The sequence below is a fragment of the Ambystoma mexicanum genome, chromosome 2p, assembly GCF_040938575.1.
Source record: "Ambystoma mexicanum isolate Mex_15411 chromosome 2p, UKY_AmexF1_1, whole genome shotgun sequence".
Taxonomy (NCBI): domain Eukaryota; kingdom Metazoa; phylum Chordata; class Amphibia; order Caudata; family Ambystomatidae; genus Ambystoma; species Ambystoma mexicanum.
This window is the reverse complement of record NC_090923.1, coordinates 1279592242-1279611462: the sequence shown is the minus strand read 5'-3', so window position 1 is coordinate 1279611462 and position 19221 is coordinate 1279592242. Positions and strand designations below refer to the sequence as shown.

The 19221-nt window shown below is 43.8% G+C and overlaps 1 protein-coding gene across 4 annotated transcripts in view; it reads left to right on the top strand.

The window, feature by feature from the left end:
- The window catches only part of SNX29 (sorting nexin 29), a 2314491-nt gene that overhangs the window by 392695 nt on the left and 1902575 nt on the right, over positions 1-19221 (top strand). For 3 of the 4 annotated variants that reach the window (XM_069645593.1, XM_069645591.1, XM_069645594.1), the window contains exon 5: positions 6747-6871. In XM_069645593.1, the coding sequence (XP_069501694.1) occupies positions 6747-6871 (125 nt within the window). Of the gene's footprint in view, positions 1-6746; positions 6872-11156; positions 11238-19221 lie in introns of those variants that run through there. The other variant, XM_069645595.1, reaches the window with a different exon arrangement.

Here is a 19221-nt window from a genome sequence, read left to right as displayed (position 1 = left end):
TTGATTGCATTTTTTTTGGACATAACTCTAGTTCTGATTTAGATTTTTCTCCTGCTCATTAGCTCCATCTAATTCGATTTTTAGTCTGCTAATCATTTCAGCATCATTTTCGCACATTCGCAGAGACCTATTTAAAATCAACCAGATCTTGGCACATAGCCGTATCAAGCAGACTTTCTCAGAACTTTTATCGGCTCTAAATAATCTCAAGACACACCTGAATTATGCTACCCTTCTCAAAATGCTGTCCAGCGGTTCTTTCTGAACTTCCCCACACAACCCTATTCCATGTGCATATAGATTTGCCTCTAAGTACTTCACAAATTCTGGGAATGTGGCTTCAATTTGAGACATCATGGAATTCAATTTCCAGCGTTAAACTAATCTCACAAAATTAGTTCCATTTAATGCACATATGGTGGTGTGGGACACACTTGCCACGCCCAGTAATTGCTCTACCGGCTGTTCCTGGCCAATGCACCATATTATGTTGGAGATTTTGTCTTTGGGGCTAATTCCTACTTTGGGTGTATTGTGGTATTTTGCTGGTAAATTGGCCTTACTGTTGGTGGTAGTTTAGTATTACCCTATTTTGGTACTAGTTCAGAACTGTCTTGTTCTGGTGGTGATTTAGTGTTAGTTTACTTTGGTACTAATTTTTAGTGGTATCCTATATTTGTGGTATAGTGGTAATTTTAGTGGTGAGCATACCTTCCATCATACAGCCCTATGATAAAACAAACCTTCCCTCTTTATAATTATGACCCACCTTTGGCTGACGATGAAGAACCTTTGTACCTGGCACACTTTCAGGGAACCCAGTAAGATAATACAGAATGCCACTTATTGCACGTAGCTCATGTTACTGATTTATTTACATCAGTAACCTATGTGCCTTGGATGGCACTGCTTTCTCTTCAGCAGGCAGAGAAAATCCATTCACACACACAACCTTCTATCTTGCATATGTATAGTCTTCCTTGTTTCCTAAATTTTCCTTTGGCGGTAACAAAAGTGGTCAATGTTTTACCACTGTGGTGTAAACATAAACACCTCCCAACCACTCCTCCTTGAAACAGTAATCATTAGAGGCATGAAATGAAACCAGAAAATTCACCAGTTTTGCTTTTGTTGTGATATTTGTTATTATACACAATCAAGGGTAAAATGTTACATCTCATAATATTAGTTACATATATTCTTACCAACAGCAATCACAACTTCGACCCTCTAAAAGATAAAAAAGAGAAAAAAAAACAAGCACAGGGCAACATGGAAGAGTCTGTAAACATATGTGCAATTTTTCTTTTAAACAAATGCAGACAGCACCAAAAGTAAAGTATTTTGTTTTATAAACTAGCACCCTAAGATAATTGATCACGTCACTAATCCCACGTACTCCTCAATTAACTTGACTTACAATTATTTAGAAGTCTGCTTCTATGTTCGCCTGCGTCTCTTGCTGCCAGAGCTTATCTGCATGACCTCACACAGCCCACTGACACAGCCCTTGGAATTCCAGTCACTCTGAAGCCAGGACAACATGCCCTCTGCCCTGTCTTCAAGCTTTCTTCGAGCTGCAGCCCCCAGAGCCCAGCATCCCAGGGAGGCACTGGTAGGAATCGAATCTCAGGAAGCTCTGACTACACCCCCCTGCTCAGCTGCTTAAATTTCCTCTGTCTGTCCATCACCATCATAAATTAACTCAGGCTTCCCTGACGTGGTTCTAACACCCCCAGACTTCTACCAATCACACTACAAGGGCCAGCATGCAACTGTTCACTTCGTACGAGAACAATGGGAGCTTCAGTTAGGCGAGAAACTGTTACCCTTCTAGTTTCCTTCTGTGCATATTTTCTCTTCTCCATAGAAGAGCACTAAAACCGAATGAATTTTCATCTGTGTTTACAACTGCATTACAATGTTAATTTGAGTCAATTAATTGTTTAATGGTCTTTTGGTTAGTATATTCTGTTATATAGGTTATTTCCACAATGCAGTTTGTCACAGATAGAAATACTTAATTTGTAAATATGTACATTGAAACCCTGTCTTTTTCTACATTTGTTTTATGTAACCCTAATGTAACATATAACCTGCTCTATGTAATGTTCCAACTCTTCTCTACCTCCAGGCTAATCCCATTACCATGATGAACTGTACCCCTAATTTGCACCCACTTTAAAATGACTGACTGTTTCATTTAGTATTTCTAAAAATGAACATCCATTTTACTGGCTGCATCTGAGAAAAGCTGCCATTTGCACCCATTACAAAATGGCTGCTTTTAAACGCTGCCAATAAAACACCCATTTTGCTTCCCTCAGAATCGGTATAAACACGCTGTTATTTGCATGGATTATCACCCAAACAGCCATACAGCTTGTATTATTATTAAAACAAAGAGCTGAGAGTGCAAAGACTTCAAAAACATACGCAATATTTTATTAAAAAAGATAATTATTTTGAAAAGATTTAATTGTAAGCTATACACATATGTAATGTTTATGTAAACAAAGTACAGACTGTTATAGATAAAACACTAACCCAGGTTGAATACACTGATCAGAGAAAATGTGGATAAAAGAATGACATCTTTATCTTTTGGCCAAGGCCTATCTTGTTCAGTTGTGACATTTCTTATGCAAGTGACGTATAACAAAAAGAATGCCTACTTTTCAATGTCAACAAACACAATATAATGTTCTACTGTTCCTACTGATTATATGAATTACGTCATTATCTATTAGAATTTGATTGGCTAAGTGGGAAACAGGAGTGAGAGTAACCCTTTATGAACCAGCTGTTACCGCAGCCTTCCCGGAGTGTTTGACATTTCACTGGAAACTATGTCAATGTGGGGCACAAAGGAGCAGGGCCTGAAACACACTTTTGACCCACAATCCTTTAACATCCCTGGGTAAGGAAGCAAGCAACATATTAAATGTTTAGTCCAAGACTGCAATTCTAGTCTCTGACCCTAAAAATTGTCACTTTCACAATTTATCCAAATTCTGATTTTTCTTGCTGGCATAAATAATTTGGATTCAGAGTTTATATTACAAAGCTGGAATAACCTGGAAACGAGCAACCAACCACTTTCGGTTGCATATACTGTGCATAGGGGGTTCAAAATGTGTCAATTCGAGAGAAGCCCTCAAATGTCACTGGGTTTAAGCAATTTATTGGGGTGTAAAGAACCAACATTCCTAAAAACAGGTGTGCAAGACTAGCCATCAGTGAAAGGGAATTGCTTAGTTGAAATAATTGCAGCTCAAGGCGCTACCACAAGGGAATGAATCGAACTGCCCGGATGCTGTTTCACACACAAACATTTTCTGAATCTTGTTTGGCTTAAATAATACAAACGCATAAAATCAGTGGCTTAACCATTACAACAGTTCCAATCCATTGTTAATGCTTTAGATTATCAAACTCAGTTATGAATATTTCCTAAGTAGTGCTAACATTATGAAACACTAGTTTCCCAACTAGATTGTTCATCTTTAAACTAACATAAGTCTCTAAGCACTTTCTGTCACTGATGCAATCAGGTTACCCATAAGCAGTTTGCCCCAGAAACTTTGTCGCTATCATGTAGCTATAATATTCAAATCCCCTACAAAAATCTCCAATCGAAGTAATAGCGTAGCTTAACATTTGATAATAAGATGTTTCAGTGTTTCGTAAAGCCTGCATTGATTTTTCCCAAACCATTCTGAAGGCCAGTGATTTCCAATGTATTGATTAGATTAAAACAAAAACACAAAGGTGTATGAGAAGTAAATGTCATGGTATATTGTTGGGCTGCCCCTGGTTTACGAAAGACTCATCAGCACATGATTGGAAAGTAGTTTGTAAGTTTGCATGTGATCAAATTACCCACATTTCTTTTAACTTAGTTGTTTGATAATACGTTACTGGTGAAAGCCTCCAGCAATATTATTTCACATGATTACATAGAAGATGTGATTACTGGGCCATATTTAGCTAAAAAAATTAATTTTCCTCCACATGTAAAGGAGGGTGAGGGGTATTTTACAATTTGTGGAAAATAAAGTTTTCTTCATTTTGCTAAAACCTCAAGGGAATCGGACAACAATTCAGCCACATTAACCGAAATCTGCACCTAACTGACAACTATTGCTATTTTGTCATACCGATCTCCACGCCATACAGTAATATTGGAACCATTTAAAATGTACACAGACAAATCACCATATTTTGCATTACATTTCTTTAAAGAACGAAAACCTATCCTTTCATTACATCTATTGACTGAGGACTATCTCATCATTGAATGATGCAACTAAGAAGCCTAATTACACACGTTATTTGACTTCTTCCAGTGTTTTATTTCCTAGTGTCCATATAAAATGCCCCTACTTTTTGTTGGCTATAAATCTCATTGGTGTTGCTTTGCTAGTGTTTAAAGTTAAATGATTTAATTTCACATAATCCTCTGATAAATTCAGTGTTTTCTGCAACCCATACATAGTTACCCTAGCTTGGGGGTGGCGATTCCTTGCTTGTTGTATTATTTGTAGCATATTGTTAATATACATGTTAAATAGAATAATGACCAAAACACATCACTGCTTCAAACCTCTCTCAGTATTTCTAGAGAGAACATGCATTCTGCCTTCATCCATCTCGTATGTAATAACACAGTATGTTTTAGCAAGCTTTCTGGAATTCCCTACTCTTAAAGTAAGCCCTTAAATGAAATTGTATAATGTTGAATAACTGTTAATATTTTTATGCTACACCATGAAGAGGAGCAGTTGTGCCACATGTGTTTAGGTACTGTGAGAAACCTGAGGGTATTTCACTCTTAGATCCTTTGGATCCTCTATGCAGGTGGCCAGGGAAAGGCCATCGCTATTGGATCCTGACACTGGGGGCAGAGAAGCTAGGGAGCATCACCTGGGTGGAGGGTGCTTGGGGACTGGGAGTGGGATGCCCTTGGGTGAGACATGGTATCTTTTCCTAGTGACAACCAACAAAACCCAGCCCAGCCTTCAACCTTCATGGGCTATTATAAGTCAGCTCCCCTCATTTCTCCAACATTGACACTTAACAGTACTGGGATGAGGAAGAGGCAACTAAGAGCAATGAAGACTATGCTTTTACCACTCTAGTACTGGGACGAGAAAGATACCTGCTAAGAGTAGTGAAGGCCTGGCATGTCCCTTTAATTGTGCGAGGTAAGGCTGAACAATCATCCACACCTGCAGCCTGTTAAAGGACTGCTGGTGTATAAATGGAGCCCAACCCAGTGAGAAAGGGGCACGACAGGAGAAGGACCAGGAGGCCGGTGCAGGAAGCAGAGCATCCTCTAATATGGTCTGGGAGTGGGGACTCCCTGGAGCAGAGTGGGAAAGGTGAAGGAAGCCATGCTGGAAGGCTGCCCGTTTCCTTTCAATTCAACACGCTCATTCTCCTGTGGTGAAGGACCACCCCAGGAGTGTCTATGGGGCAGGAACTAGAGCCCCGACACTAAAGAAAGAAGGCTATGTGATCCATGCTATAGAATCCACTTTCAAAGCGACCAGTGAGTCTCTGGTAATGGAGAAACCTGGAAAACCTGTGTGAGCGTTTCGCGTGTGGCGAGATGCATGTTTTTGAAGGTCTCCGACATTGAATAGCTCAATCAAAGGGACACTAACAACTTTACTTGTCAATTATCTAACAGAAGGAAACAGTTTGTATCGGAGTGGTCACGTGTGGTAAGCAACACCTTTTCAAAGGTTTCCAAACATTGAACTATTTAAAGTGAAACAAACAATTATTGAATCATAAAATGAGGGGAAAAGGAACCCTAAACTAAAGATTTCATTGTTGAATACCAAATTGAATTAAAACTTGGCTACTAACCAGATGAAAGCCAAAAAGAGGAGAGGAAGTATAGATCCATGCAAATCACCATACATTGAAGTGCTAAAATGAATTTAAGTTCTAAAACAACCACAGTATGCTGAAATATAATATGATTTAAAAGGAACAGACAACCAAAGGATACTGAAGCCTGATTTACAGTGACATTTTCAACAAGTGTGAAAGCTACAAAATTATGTGAACTATATATTTGACAATACACTTTAACTAATTTGTGGAAGACGAGGACATTGTGTTTCTTTTGGAGCTTGGGGAGGGAACCCTGACTTCTGACAAGGAACATTTCCCTTGAAAGCTGTTGGGATTATGACTTGGAATTTGGGGAAGGGCACCGTGTGTCCTAGCTTGGGGGAGGAGACGCTGCAATCTGAAAAAACTAATTGCTTTCTAACTAAAGAAAGGGACATTTGAGTCTTTACTTTGTTGACCTGTTTAATACTTGGAAAAGGGAGCTGAAGAAAGATGTGAGCTGGATGAAGCTCAGGACTTCATGTTAAACACTGGTTTTCATTGTGGTTGCTGACATACCTACACATTGTATGGTTATAGGTGTGAGGGCAAGCATAGAATTTGGACACAGACACTTTCCTAAGTTGAACTCTTTGACTCAGACCTTCCTTAGTTTTATTAAGGTAGGGAAATTCCACCATAGCATAGGGCAAGTTAGGCCTTTATCCATGCTGACATTTAAGTTAATACAATTGATTATTTTAAATTTGCAATCTGTTGTCTGTGTCCTTCTTCATGATGCCTTCACAGTACCCAACATATCTGTAGAACCTTACCTGTTTAAAACAATATTTTAGTTCTTATGGGTACAAACCTGTCTGTGTTTTTCTGTGTTGCAGAGTTATTTGTCTGTGTGCCCAGTTTGAATCTGTGTTCCAGCATGGCTTGAAAAGAAGCCGGGGGTTAGCATTAACGGCAGCAGCAATCAAACAGGCAGCAGGTTTTTCAAGTAAAACCGAGACAGGTAATCACTGTTATTTTCCAGTCTTTTCATTTGTATTATGAGTAATGTAATGTCACAACATTTGGTCATGAGAACACTATTACTCCAGAAGAGAAGTCAAAATGTTTTTATATTTTTTCAGAATGCAAACACAGTTGAGACTTGATGATATATGATGGCAGAAGGATCTTCTAATTGCTGTCCCTCTCGCGTCTCCCATTGGCTTTCGACCACCATAGCCCAGGCTTCCCTGTCCCATTCATTGGCAACTAGAGATCAATAATCCCTACTGTCTGAGATACTGACTTGTGTGATGGCCTAAAGGCCTTGGCCTTCTTGGTGTCAGTCCGTCTGGGAATTTACTATGTGGAGTCTGTCTAAATCACTCCCCAAGGACAGACACTCGGAATGGAATGTGATATCTTTCCAATCGCACAATTTCAAGTACCCACCCTTTTATGCCTTTGCGTTTCTGGCCCTGATAGTCTTTCATGTACTAATCTACCTTTACTCCCTCCTTACACTCCCTCGCTTTTCTCTCTCGTTGTTCCTCTTTCTGTCCCTCTGAGAATCAGACTTCCTACCTCTTCTCCCGCTGGTCTTTCTCTTCCCATGTGGTCATCTCTCCTTACCTTTTGCAGTCCTGCTCTACTCCTATCCACTTGCCTTTACTCTCCACTCCCATCTACTTTCCACTACTCTCCTTCCACTTACATTCACACATTTTACTCTCGCATTCACACTTTCCACTATCATTCACTTATCCTTCTACTCTCTTTCTAACCCTCGCTTATACCTTGGTCCCCCTACAGCCACTCCCACAGTCAAGTACCACTTTCTCTTGCAGCCAATATCTCACCTTCTGAACATTCTCAACCTCCTCCATGCTCCTCTCCACCGTCCTTCCTCTGCATGGTCTCCTGATCCGCATCCTCCCCACCTGACCTCATCCAAAAAAACATAATAGGCCCTTTTGTACTCTCCTTATTATATGGTTCTATTCAGGGTTCCCCCCCTCCCACCCTGCCCTTCCCACAGGTTAGAGCGCTCACCTGCTCTCATGGGCCAATCTCTACCTGGCTTTTCCCTAGAGGCTGGGTCACACAGGTACAAGGTTACAAAATGCTTAAGCCCCACCTTTTCCCCCACACAGAGCAATGATGGTCTGTGCCAGAAACTAACATAGGCATTGTGTATTCCAGTGTTATTGAAGCCTCTGTATTGCTTGTCCATGGTAGCTGTTATTTTCATCTTTCGGGTTCCTTGTGGTGCCCGTATCTCGTTGGTCGCATGATTCATCACTCAGGTTTCTGGTAAGTGAAGTTCTGAAAGAAAAAAGTGAGAACACTGGTGAGCATGATGGTAGGCAGGCATTGGGTGATTGACAGTGCTACACTGCACATTTAACCAGGCACATGGTTGGTTCAGGCATTTATACTGCCAAATCCAGATGGAACCGAATAGGCATGCCTGTATCTAGCCCCACATGCAAGATCAAAGAAATGGTGATCCAAGAGATGGCCCAAAAAAGGGAACCATCGCAAAGGGTGGGGTTTCAGTTTTTGGAGAGAAATCTCCAAGGATCCTGCTACACAAAAGTGGGCAATTGATACCCTGCTGCAGAAAGGCGTCTGTGCTTTCTGGACAGGTAGCACAAACGTGGAATGACCAGGTGGCAGTGATTTTCGGATCTAAAATTGCTAGTGGGTTAGTATCCAGCTTGTGTTTACAGTCAAAAACTAACCATATTACCTTAAAAGAGATCTGTTGGCACTCAGGGAGCCAGTGGAGCTCTTGATGCTAGAAGACACTAGAAGATTTAGGGTGACAAATTAATCGGCGAACCACTGCATGTTGAATCTTTTGTAATTTTAGTGTAAATTTGTTTGGCATACCCACATACAAGTTAACATAATCCAGATGTGAATGTAGAAGCGTACCAACCACTCTGGCATGCTCTGCTTTGGGAATGAACAGAAGAATTTCTGAGTAGCTGGAGGTGAAAGAAAGCTGCTCTAGAAATTTTAAACTTAATCTAGGCTGACGGGGAAACGATTGGATTCCCAGATTATCCCTAGGTTTCTTACCTTCAACGTAAACGTGGTAGGAAGTCCAAATACACATGGGGTAGTTGGCATTTGCTGGGGGTCCTTGAGCAAGTGTATAGGTCCTCCCAAAAGTATTTTGGTCTCTGCAGGATTAAGCTGAAGGCTGCTACTTGGCATCCACTTAAAACCCTATGATACCTCCCCCTCACCATGGTATATGTGACTTGAACATCGATTTGAGTGTCGTCTGCATAAGTCATACTGTAAGTGAAAATTGTGAAAAATGTTCATCAAAGGTTGGAGATATATGTTGAACAAGAGGGGCAAAGGGGTCGAGCCCTGAGGAACTCCACAACCTAGTCTTATTGGATCCAAAGTAAATGGGCCAATGTTTACCTTTTGGGACCGATCAGTTAAAAAGCTCTCAAACCAAGAGTGTTTGATAATTCATCCCTGTAAGGATGTTCAGACAGGACAGTAAAATTGTGGTGCACGGTGTCAAATGATGCTAAGTCAAGCATGATCAACACTGAGAAATTAACATCATCAGCATTGCAGAAGATGTCCCAGACTGTCCTCTGTGCTGATGCTGTGCCATGCTTAAGATACAGACGACATGCATAAGCTGTTACATCTTATGGTGTGCTGTAATTGTATCTTTGTTCCACTGATGCTTTTTATTCTTTATTTCCTGCCAGGATACGAGTTCAGTGAAGGCCCTTTTGCACCTTCCATCATTTAATGGTAAGGTCGATAACGCAGCATTTGTTTGTTGCTAAAATCTTAGGTTTTAATGTAATGAGTATGTTTTTCCACAAACTCATTCCTGCCATGAAGGCTCATCGGGAAAGCACATAATTTTGCCCATCTTCACGATTCATTGTAACTTAAACTGGAATAAAGGCAGAACAATATGTCTACCATTGCTGCTGTGAATCTTTCACAGTCCCCTCCTTCTGATCAGATGTAGGTTAAATCTACTACAGCTCAGGTGATGTGTGGCTTTTCATACAATATGCCCTGCTGTTATTGAAATCATGCATCTTGTTGAAGTTCTGCGTTGGCCCAGTAATGGTCGCTAGGCCTGACGTCTTGTTCTTGGGAATCTCTCATACGTAGGGATAGGGTGTAGTTGCAATATGTTACCTTTATGGTGACTCAGTAGTCCTTCCTTTTCCTAAATTCTCTACTGTTGGCAAAGCTCCCTTCTGTCACTGCAATGCCTGTCCGATTAACTGGGTTTTGAAAACCTATGGTAGGAGCACATTCGAGCGTGGATTGGAATGTGACAGGATGCATTCTACCAAGTTTATACATGTTAAAATTGTTGAGTTTAAAAAATGCTTGATTTGTTAAAAGGCTGTGAAATGTAGACTAAATGACGGAATGCTTGCCCCATACGGTTGTTCCAGGTCTTCAACATTCTGACAACCAAGTTTGAAAATGTAATAAACAAGCGTCCCTGACGTTCCACGTGGCAAACACTGCTTACATTTATTATATAGCATTTTCAAATAGCATTCAAAATGTAGTGCATTAAAATCGTCTTATTCAGCAAGTTTCTCGTAATTGTTTCAATCAGCCGGCAGACACTTTGCCCTTTAAAAAAAAAATGGATTGCAAAATGTAACTTTTGACATTGATAGGTTTATCTGATCAATGTTTGCTGACAACAGTCATGAAGATTTCCATTGTATTGCTGGCCACAACTAAATCCTCAGGGTTACATCAGGACACAAAGGCTGTGAAATGTAGACTAATTGACGGAATGCTTGCCCCATACGGTTGTTCCAGGTCTTCAACATTCTGACAACCAAGTTTGAAAATGTAATAAACAAGCGTCCCTGACGTTCCACGTGGCAAACACTGCTTACATTTATTCTATAGCATTTTCAAATAGCATTCAAAATGTAGTGTATTAAAATACCCTACATGGTTACATCAATAACCTCAAGGTTACATCAGGACACAACAGGTCTTATTTTACAGTCCGGATCCCAAACATGGTGTTTTTCAACACTTCCTAAAATAAGCCTTTGTCGGAATGCATTATCTTTGAAATCTATGGCCAACTGATGGAATAGCTATTTGTTGGCCATACCTTTTAAAGTTATCTCACTTCTGTGACTGGATATAATAAGTTTAAATATATTCAAAAATTCAAAACATATTACACGTCAAGATCGAACATGTGCAGGTCTATAGCTGTGTATCATGTGATTTAACAGTCATTGAAAATAATACTGCTTTTCTACCAGACTAAGGACATGTGACATCGTAAGCAGCGAAGCAGGCCCAAGAATGTCCAGAAAAGACCGATTGATGACAATGGCATGCAGGTGAGGTCCACAAGCATATGGCACAGGGGGCAAACCACAATCTAGATTAACACCTATGGCCAATATGCCAAGAAACCAGCTTGCAGCCAAACTCCTGAGGGAAAGCACAGCGACGAGATTGCCCCATACTTGAGATGCTTCAGAGAAGGTGACTGTCCTGACAGAAGTGGAGAGGTAAGCACAGGCCTTCAAAAAAGCTTGGTATGAGAAAGACCTTTCAGATCTGGGAGCAAGGGAAAGAAGTGGTTCCTAGAACTCTTCTGATACTGCCTGGAGAGGTGATGTATGGAAAGCGTTTGGAGTGAGATGCCATGGAGGAGTGTCGGACAAATGCTGAGACAGTGATACAGGAGATAAAAACTGAAACAAGCCAGGGGACCAAGCAAAGAATTATGATATGAGTAATTTATAACGTGCCTGTACTGTTTCCAGGCCTGGCAAGGTAGCGAAGACAGTGGGAGGACAAAATAATGATCTTACTAGGTCTTGTGTCATTCAGATGATCGTGCAGGGGGAGGGGGAGAGGAGAAGTGCAAAGGGGGAGGGAAAGGGAGGGGAGTGCAATCCGGCCAGTATTGCTCAATGTAGGTGCAGCAATACTGCAATCAGGACAATATTGCTCTACGTAAGTGCAGCCGGGCGGAACAGCTCTGGGTAAGTACAAGAAAGCAGGGGACTCTAGGGTTACAGATACAACCCCAAGTGCCCAGTAGGCCCGGAGGCAGTGCTGAGGCTACTGGTCGTGGAGGCGCCTGGAGCCCATAGAGATTCTGAGGGTAGCCAGGCAATTTTTCAATGCAGCAGACAGGTAGGTCAATAGGGGCGAGACAGCGCACAGGCAGAAGTGAAAAGGAAGGCCTGGAGCTGCTTCCGGAACCTCAGGTGGTCCGGCTCAACTTTGAGAGGGGCAGAGAGGCCATTCCAGAGGGAGGCAACTGCAGAGCGAGAGGGATCTACCACCTTCTATCTGCCTGGAGAAATGCCTGACCCTCCGTGCTTGAGGTAGCTGAGCAAAGGGCTCGAGAAGTAAGGTGTTTAGGAAGAGAGGGTTGGGTGTTGTGCAGGCCCCAGAAAGCCTTGTACACGTTGCAGAGGGTCTTCAATTGGATCCTTGCATTCTCCAGGAGCCAGTGGAGAGATTTCCGGGCTGGAGAGATACGGTTCCCTGGGCTTGAGGCCAAGGAGAAGTCCTGCAGTCTTATTCTGCATTAGTTTAGTTGCAGAGGGCAGAGAGTAAAGGAAGGCAGATTGTGAAAGATGCTATTAAAGTAGTCCAGCCTAGAGAGAACCAAGGCTCTGGAGACTGAGCATCTGGGGGAAGGTGAGAAAAGGAAGAAGGCCCCTGAGGTGGTGCAGGGTGCTTACAGTTGTGTGTCTAACGTTTGTGACATTCACATTGAGGGGGTGCTATGGATAGGGCACCCACTGGGTAATGCAAACCCTGGGGATGGCATATATGGGGTCACCCTCCCAAGCCCTCGCATCAGGTAGCCCCAAAGCTTCCCCCCTTTTGGAGCACTAAAAGTGTAGGTGCAGGTATAATATGCTAGGTTCCCTCACATTGGTGAGAGTAATTGTACAACAAACATTATATGATTTACATGTGCGACGAATCCAGGAATTCTTACCCCCTAACCCCCCAAAGGGGAGTGTGATGAATCAAGGGTATTCTCTGGCAACCCCTGCACCTGGGGACTGTTTTCTGTATCCCTTCAGTCCCGGTACCAGCACTTATGTCTGCATTTACCTTGCACTTGCCACCTCTGGCTGTTTATTATCGTATTTTTCTTCTACCCCTTGTACTGCACTTTCCCCTCGCCCTTCACCCTCACACTTTTCCCTTTTCCTCCTCCCATGCACTTGCGCGATCTGAATAACAACTGGCCTAGTAGGATCGTTGTCCGTCTTCCCTTTGTTCTCCCTCCCTTGCCTCGTCGCGCCTTGAAACACTTGTGTATAGGCGTGTTATAAGTACCATATCATATATCATATTAGTGCCTTCTTCCCAAAGGGGAGCCCCCCCGTCCTGTTGAGGCTAGGATTGGGAGACCACTCTGCAAGACCCTCCCTATGGGTCTGGGCAAGTGGGACCTCACTGGAAGTGACTCCCCTTTATGGCACAAGTACTTTTCCCATGAGGAACTGCCTAGACCATGACCATATCAGCAAATATGGAACTGCCTGCTATGACGAATAATGTGTCCTCCTTACATTTGGCTGCAGGCAATGTTGAAGCGAACCAGACATCAAAAGGAAAAAATGTCTCTTTAAGAAGAGACGTTTATTTAACTAGGACGAGTGCAGTACGGAGTGAGAGTGTGTGGTGCACAGGGGAAGCCCCTGGACGTAAGTGTGTCTTGGAGAGGTGGAGCAGAAGCAAGCCACTGAGCCTGCGACTTTTGGAAAGGCAAAGAATGCAAACGTATTCCTTTCTCCATCCACGATGCATGCTACCAAGTTTATACATGTTAAAATTGTTGAGTTTAAAAAATGTTTGGCTTGTTTAAAAGGCTGTGAAATGTAGACAAAATTACGGAATGCTTACCCCATACGTTTGTCCCAGGTCTTCAACATTCTGACAACAAAGTTTGAAAATGTAATAAACAAGCGTTCCTGAAATTCCACGTGAAAAACAGACGAGGGTTGGCGAATCCAGCCACGGGGAAGCTGTTGGCAGCAGGAGAAGAGGAGCCCCATGCAAGGTTGTGTTGTGGCCATGACTGTTTCGTGGTGCGCGACAGGCCTGGCTAACAACGGAGCGACCATCGTAACTGGGAGCGCTAGCAGCTCCCAACCACCAGGGTCCGTAGACTGCAGCAGTCTGCAGCGAAGCTGAAAACGAAACACTGGTGAAACTAAAGATTGAAAAACCAGACAAGGAAGTGGATTACCCGAGCGAGTGTCAAGCCCTGAAAGGTTCCCCTACATACAAGAAAGTACCGGGGAGAAGCGAGAGGCTGTCAGGGCAACAGTATATGAGTAGAGAAACTCGTCCTAGTCATAAGGACAAGATACGAACAATGAACCAGCCTAACGGGAGTTGTGAGAAGCCAATGAAGAACGTGACGAATTGCTCTGTATGGGAAATAAAGTGAGACTGGAAACAAATACCCTGTAAAGAAGGGGGATGGCTCGATGAGTGCAGGGTGGAAGAGTGCAAAGAGCACGCCACAAAAACGTGTAATAAGGGTTGTGAGATAAGATTGTCCAGTGAACAATATGAGAGAAGTTATTATCAAATAAAGCTAACTCGGGAAAGGGGGGATACTAAAATTGGATAAAGTCCTAGCAAACATATAGATGTTGAATTTAAAGATTGTGAGAGATATACAACCAAAGACAAGAATCTGAGAGAGGGTCTTGAGGAAAGCTGTCATAAGCTTATCACTAAAGAAAGTACAAGGTCCAGAAGTGTTTTAGAAATACTACAAGAGCTCATAAAGGAGATATTGAGAGAATATCCAAGAAAATTGTCTTAAATGTATGTTTGAAAGGGAGACATTTCTATAAAGAGACTACAAACAGAAAAGAATAAACAGGAGAAGAGAGACATTCTTTTGGCATACTTTTGAGTTGTTTATATTAGTGGTAGGGTCTTTATTTTGGACATCTTTACGACAGACGAGCATCTTTTAGTTATTTAGATAGGCAGGCTAATCCCTTTAGCGACGGGGACAGATAGGCCTTTTTCTTATAGTTTAAATAAAAGATCCCTTGAAAATGTCCTTAAAGTGTCTGACTCATTCTTCTGACCTGCCACAGGAGCCACTGCCTTCAGAACTATGGTGGTGTGCCCACTTATCTTAGCAGCCCTTAGGGGACATGGCAAGTGGGATCTTACTAGGGATGACGGCCCCTTTAGAGAACTGGATGTTACTAGGATCAGCAGTTATCCTCCCTATCCCCAAGATGCCAATACTAACTTTGTTAGTTACATGGGGGTTATAATGACTCGTAACTAGAAACTTCCTGTAGAAATGGTTGCATCGTTTCTGGCCCTCTGTGGGCTCATATTAGCGAGGATTGAAAGAATCCTGGGAGGTTCCAGCCCCTTAGAGGAATAAAGAGTCCATTATCCTTAGAAGAAAGAGAGAGACATCTGCAGAGCATTAGAATCTTGGAGCCCTCCCCCTGTGAGGTGTGGCAGGAGGAGAATGTGCATGCTTTGTGTGGCAGGCCCGACAGAGGCCATGGAATGCTGAGAGCTGCACTGGATGTGGTGCAGAGAACACCCGGCCAATTACACCAGCACAAACTCACTGAATCCAAGAGATCATATCCCAGCGCAGGGTGCAAGAAATCATTCCCCAAGGCGAGGCAAGATAAATCATAGCCAATGGCCGGCGAGAGGAGCAAGTTTCCCAGAAGGGTTTTTTAAAAAACTGATCCCAAGCTGAGGCAATAGAGACTCGACCTCTGTGGTGGGTGAGAACAACTATAGCAAGGCACAGTGAGAGAAGCAGAACCCCAACGCAGGGGACTGGAAACCAAAGCCCTAAGGTGGGGATGAAAGAAACCCGAGCACAGGGAACAGCAAGAGACAAATTACCCCCCTGTTGGGTGTGAGAAACTAAGCTGTTGCGCATTGGCAAGTTGTGGCACTATCTTGCAGGCAAGCAGGTTCAGAGCTCTTTGGTAAATTGTACCAGGAACCGTCCCATTCCTAGAAAGTAGAATAGGCATTTTTGGTTTCTTGGACTGTATAAAGGATATTTCAACTGGCACTTGGAGCAGCGTATGAACAGCATATCAAAGGCTGGGAACTATTTGGAGACGGAGAAAGTGCCATCTTGGATAATGCTTTCTTTATTTGGAACTTTCCGAAAACCTAACCTGTCCCTAATCTATTGACACTAGTCTAAAGAAATAAAAATAACAGTGCTTGTCATGATGTCTTGCAGATTAACTCAAGTGTGTCGTCCAGAAACCGATTCTGGCCTGACTTCTGTCCCCCTACCACTTTATACAAAGAAAAGAACCTAACACTTAACAGAAAAGTATAACTTGGGCCATCGCCCAGAGAGGGGAATGGTAGTTGTCTCTTTCTCATCAAGCAGGGTTCCTTGCCCCCGTTTCACAGTTCCAATTAGAATACCACGTTTATCTTCTCTTATAGGGTCGCCCCCTTTGAGCACCAGCCTCTGATAAGTCTCTTTCTTTGGGATTCAGACACTCTGTCCCAGGCTCTGGTCTGTGTGGAGTCTTTGGGACACTTCCAGGTTCAAATGCAGACCTGGTATTTAGCCTGTGCTCCCATCCCAGAAATTCTGGAATTCTACTGTATTTTTTCCAGTTGTTTGTCTCTGGGTTTTTACCCCTCCCTGGGGTTTTGGGTTACTTACCCAGCCTTGGGGTCTGTCTCGCCCCACCTTGTAGTCTGGTTGCTTTTACCCTGCCTTGGTGTTCACTTTTCCGTCACCCCTGCCTTGGGGTTGGCTTTCCTTCACCCCGCCTTGGAGTCCGTTTCTCACCCCTCCTGGAAGTCTGGTTCCTTTCACACCACCTTGGGATTCTGTGGGGCCCTCCACCCATTTCCCTGGATCAACGTGCACCTTTTGTTTCTGTGCGGTGCTCCTCCTGGCGGGCATTTGGTTAAGGAGATGCAGCTTCTCTCCTTCGCTTTCCTTCTCAAGGTTTCACGATGACTGGAGCCTTGACTCCCTTACTGTCGACTTTCTGTGGGGTTCTTGTGTCCTTAGTTTCTATGTTTCGTTCCTGTGCGGGTGTCCTCTTCTGCTTGCTGCTTTCCGGGAATGTGTCTCTCTGGTCTGTTTCTCTTCAGTGCTGCTGTGCCTTCCACAGCCTTGTCCGCACCTCTGTTTGGCATGCTGGGTGACTGCTTCCGGTCTGTTGCCATGCCTCCAGCGGATTATAGCTTTATTTTCCCCGTGGTAAGGGTGTGTGTCAGTTTTCCAGTCTCACTTTTTTGATGCAGATAGTGGGCCTCATTATGACCTGGGTGGTAAGTGAATAACTATGCCGGTAAAGGATTACCTGCATCGCTTACCTCTCTGCCCGATTACGAAATGACAACCCGCTATTAGCGGCACCGTACTGTACGGTGCCGCAAATAGCGACAGGAGCGCGGGCATGCGACCCCTCATGCCGGCAATAGCGCCATGGCGCAAACAGGGGAGCATCACGAGTCATGCGGACATGCAATTAACACCCTAGTGAAGGCCGCAAAGTACCTTACCGCCATGGTGCAAATACCGGCATCGCGGACCAGCCGTAAACGACTGTGTTCCCAACTGCCACAGGTGCACACAATAAGCACAGGTGGAGGCAATACAGACTGGGCCAGCACAAAAGGAGCACCCCACACCCAGTCACACTCCACAAAGATTCCAATACTACTAGCAATGCTGGGGCTGGAGGACATGATTGAAGTGGAAGTGCTACTACAACAACAAGCAGCACAGAGGAGATGCAGGAGGAGGAGGAGGGCAAGGCAGGGCCAGCATACCCCACCTGTGCAGCCAGTGGCACCATGCAGGCAGCCCACAATCCCTCGCATCAGAGCCAGTCCATTCAATCTAACCCCTGAGCAGATCCACACCCTGTACCGTCTGGACCGGGTCACTATCACCACCATTGTCGACATGATACATGACAACATTGTCAGCCTGATTGAAACACGCACCGCCATCCCACCTCTACTAAAGGTAGTGTCTGTGCTCCACTTCCTGGCCACAGGCACCTACCAGCACACAGTGGGGCACATGCATGGCATATCTCAACCATTATTCTCACGTACACTGAACCAAGTGCTTGATGCCCTCCTGAAGCACACATGCAACCACATTTACCAACCATGGACTGGCCAGGAGATATCAAACACCAAAGTTGGTTTCCATTCACTAGCAGGCATCCCTGGTTGCATTGGTGCCATCGACTGCACCCATGTGGAATTGGTGGTCCCACATGCCATAGAGGTAGCGTACCGCACCCGTAAGCTATACCACTCCAACGTGCAAATGATATGTGACTCAAACAAGATCATCACACATTGTTGTGCCGATACCCCGGATCAACCCATGATTCAATGGTCCTGCAGAACTCCACAATACCACACTACATGAAGCGGCATGCAGGGCACAGATCCTGGCTTCTTGGTGATTTGCCTGTAAGGCTTATGGAAATGCGATGTGGGTAGGTGATTTGGGGAGACCTGCACCCTTCACCTGGCTGAGTATGGGGGGGTAGTGGGGGTGAGATGCATACTTCACCTGGCTGCGAGTGCCAGAGAGAATGGACCATGCTCATACCCCAAAGCAGGCCAGACTGGACCTGACACCTGACCACATAATGCAAGATGTAAGCAGCCCTACCATGTGAATGATGCAGTGTCACAACCATTCCATAGCCATCTACATGTGCACTTGACCAAATCAGACCGTATCCCCCCAACACAATGCAGCTACAAGCAATTACAATGGCCGATACACAGCGCCACATACCATCAACTGAAAGGACAGTCCCCCATTACATGAGGGTCATTAATACATTAATACATGTATTAATACACCACTACACTGACGCAGAGGTCCAACTGAATTGCATGTCACCATTTGTTGAGCATAGTGAGATCATCATGAGGCTGACATCAACGGTGCCAGGAAGAAAGTATACAAATTACTGGACATCACCCAGATCATGGAAACAACCGCTGTGGAATAACTCGGTGCATGAGCAAGCACAAGGAACTGGACCCCCTGCACCCACTAGTTGATGGCATGCACACCAGTCCATAAGAGGAATACACACATAGCAGTCAGATCGTGTGTCTCTATTCATGCATGGGAATGTGGTTGCAATCAGGAAATGAATGCATGCTATGGTGTCATTGATCGAGGTCCCATATGATGCGATGACTTACACATATAAATTGTTGCCCACATGCAGGTGATGCAGGCTATCCCTTGAAGAGGTGGCTCCTTACCCCAGTCCGGAACCCACAGAACAGGCACGAGGAGGACTACAA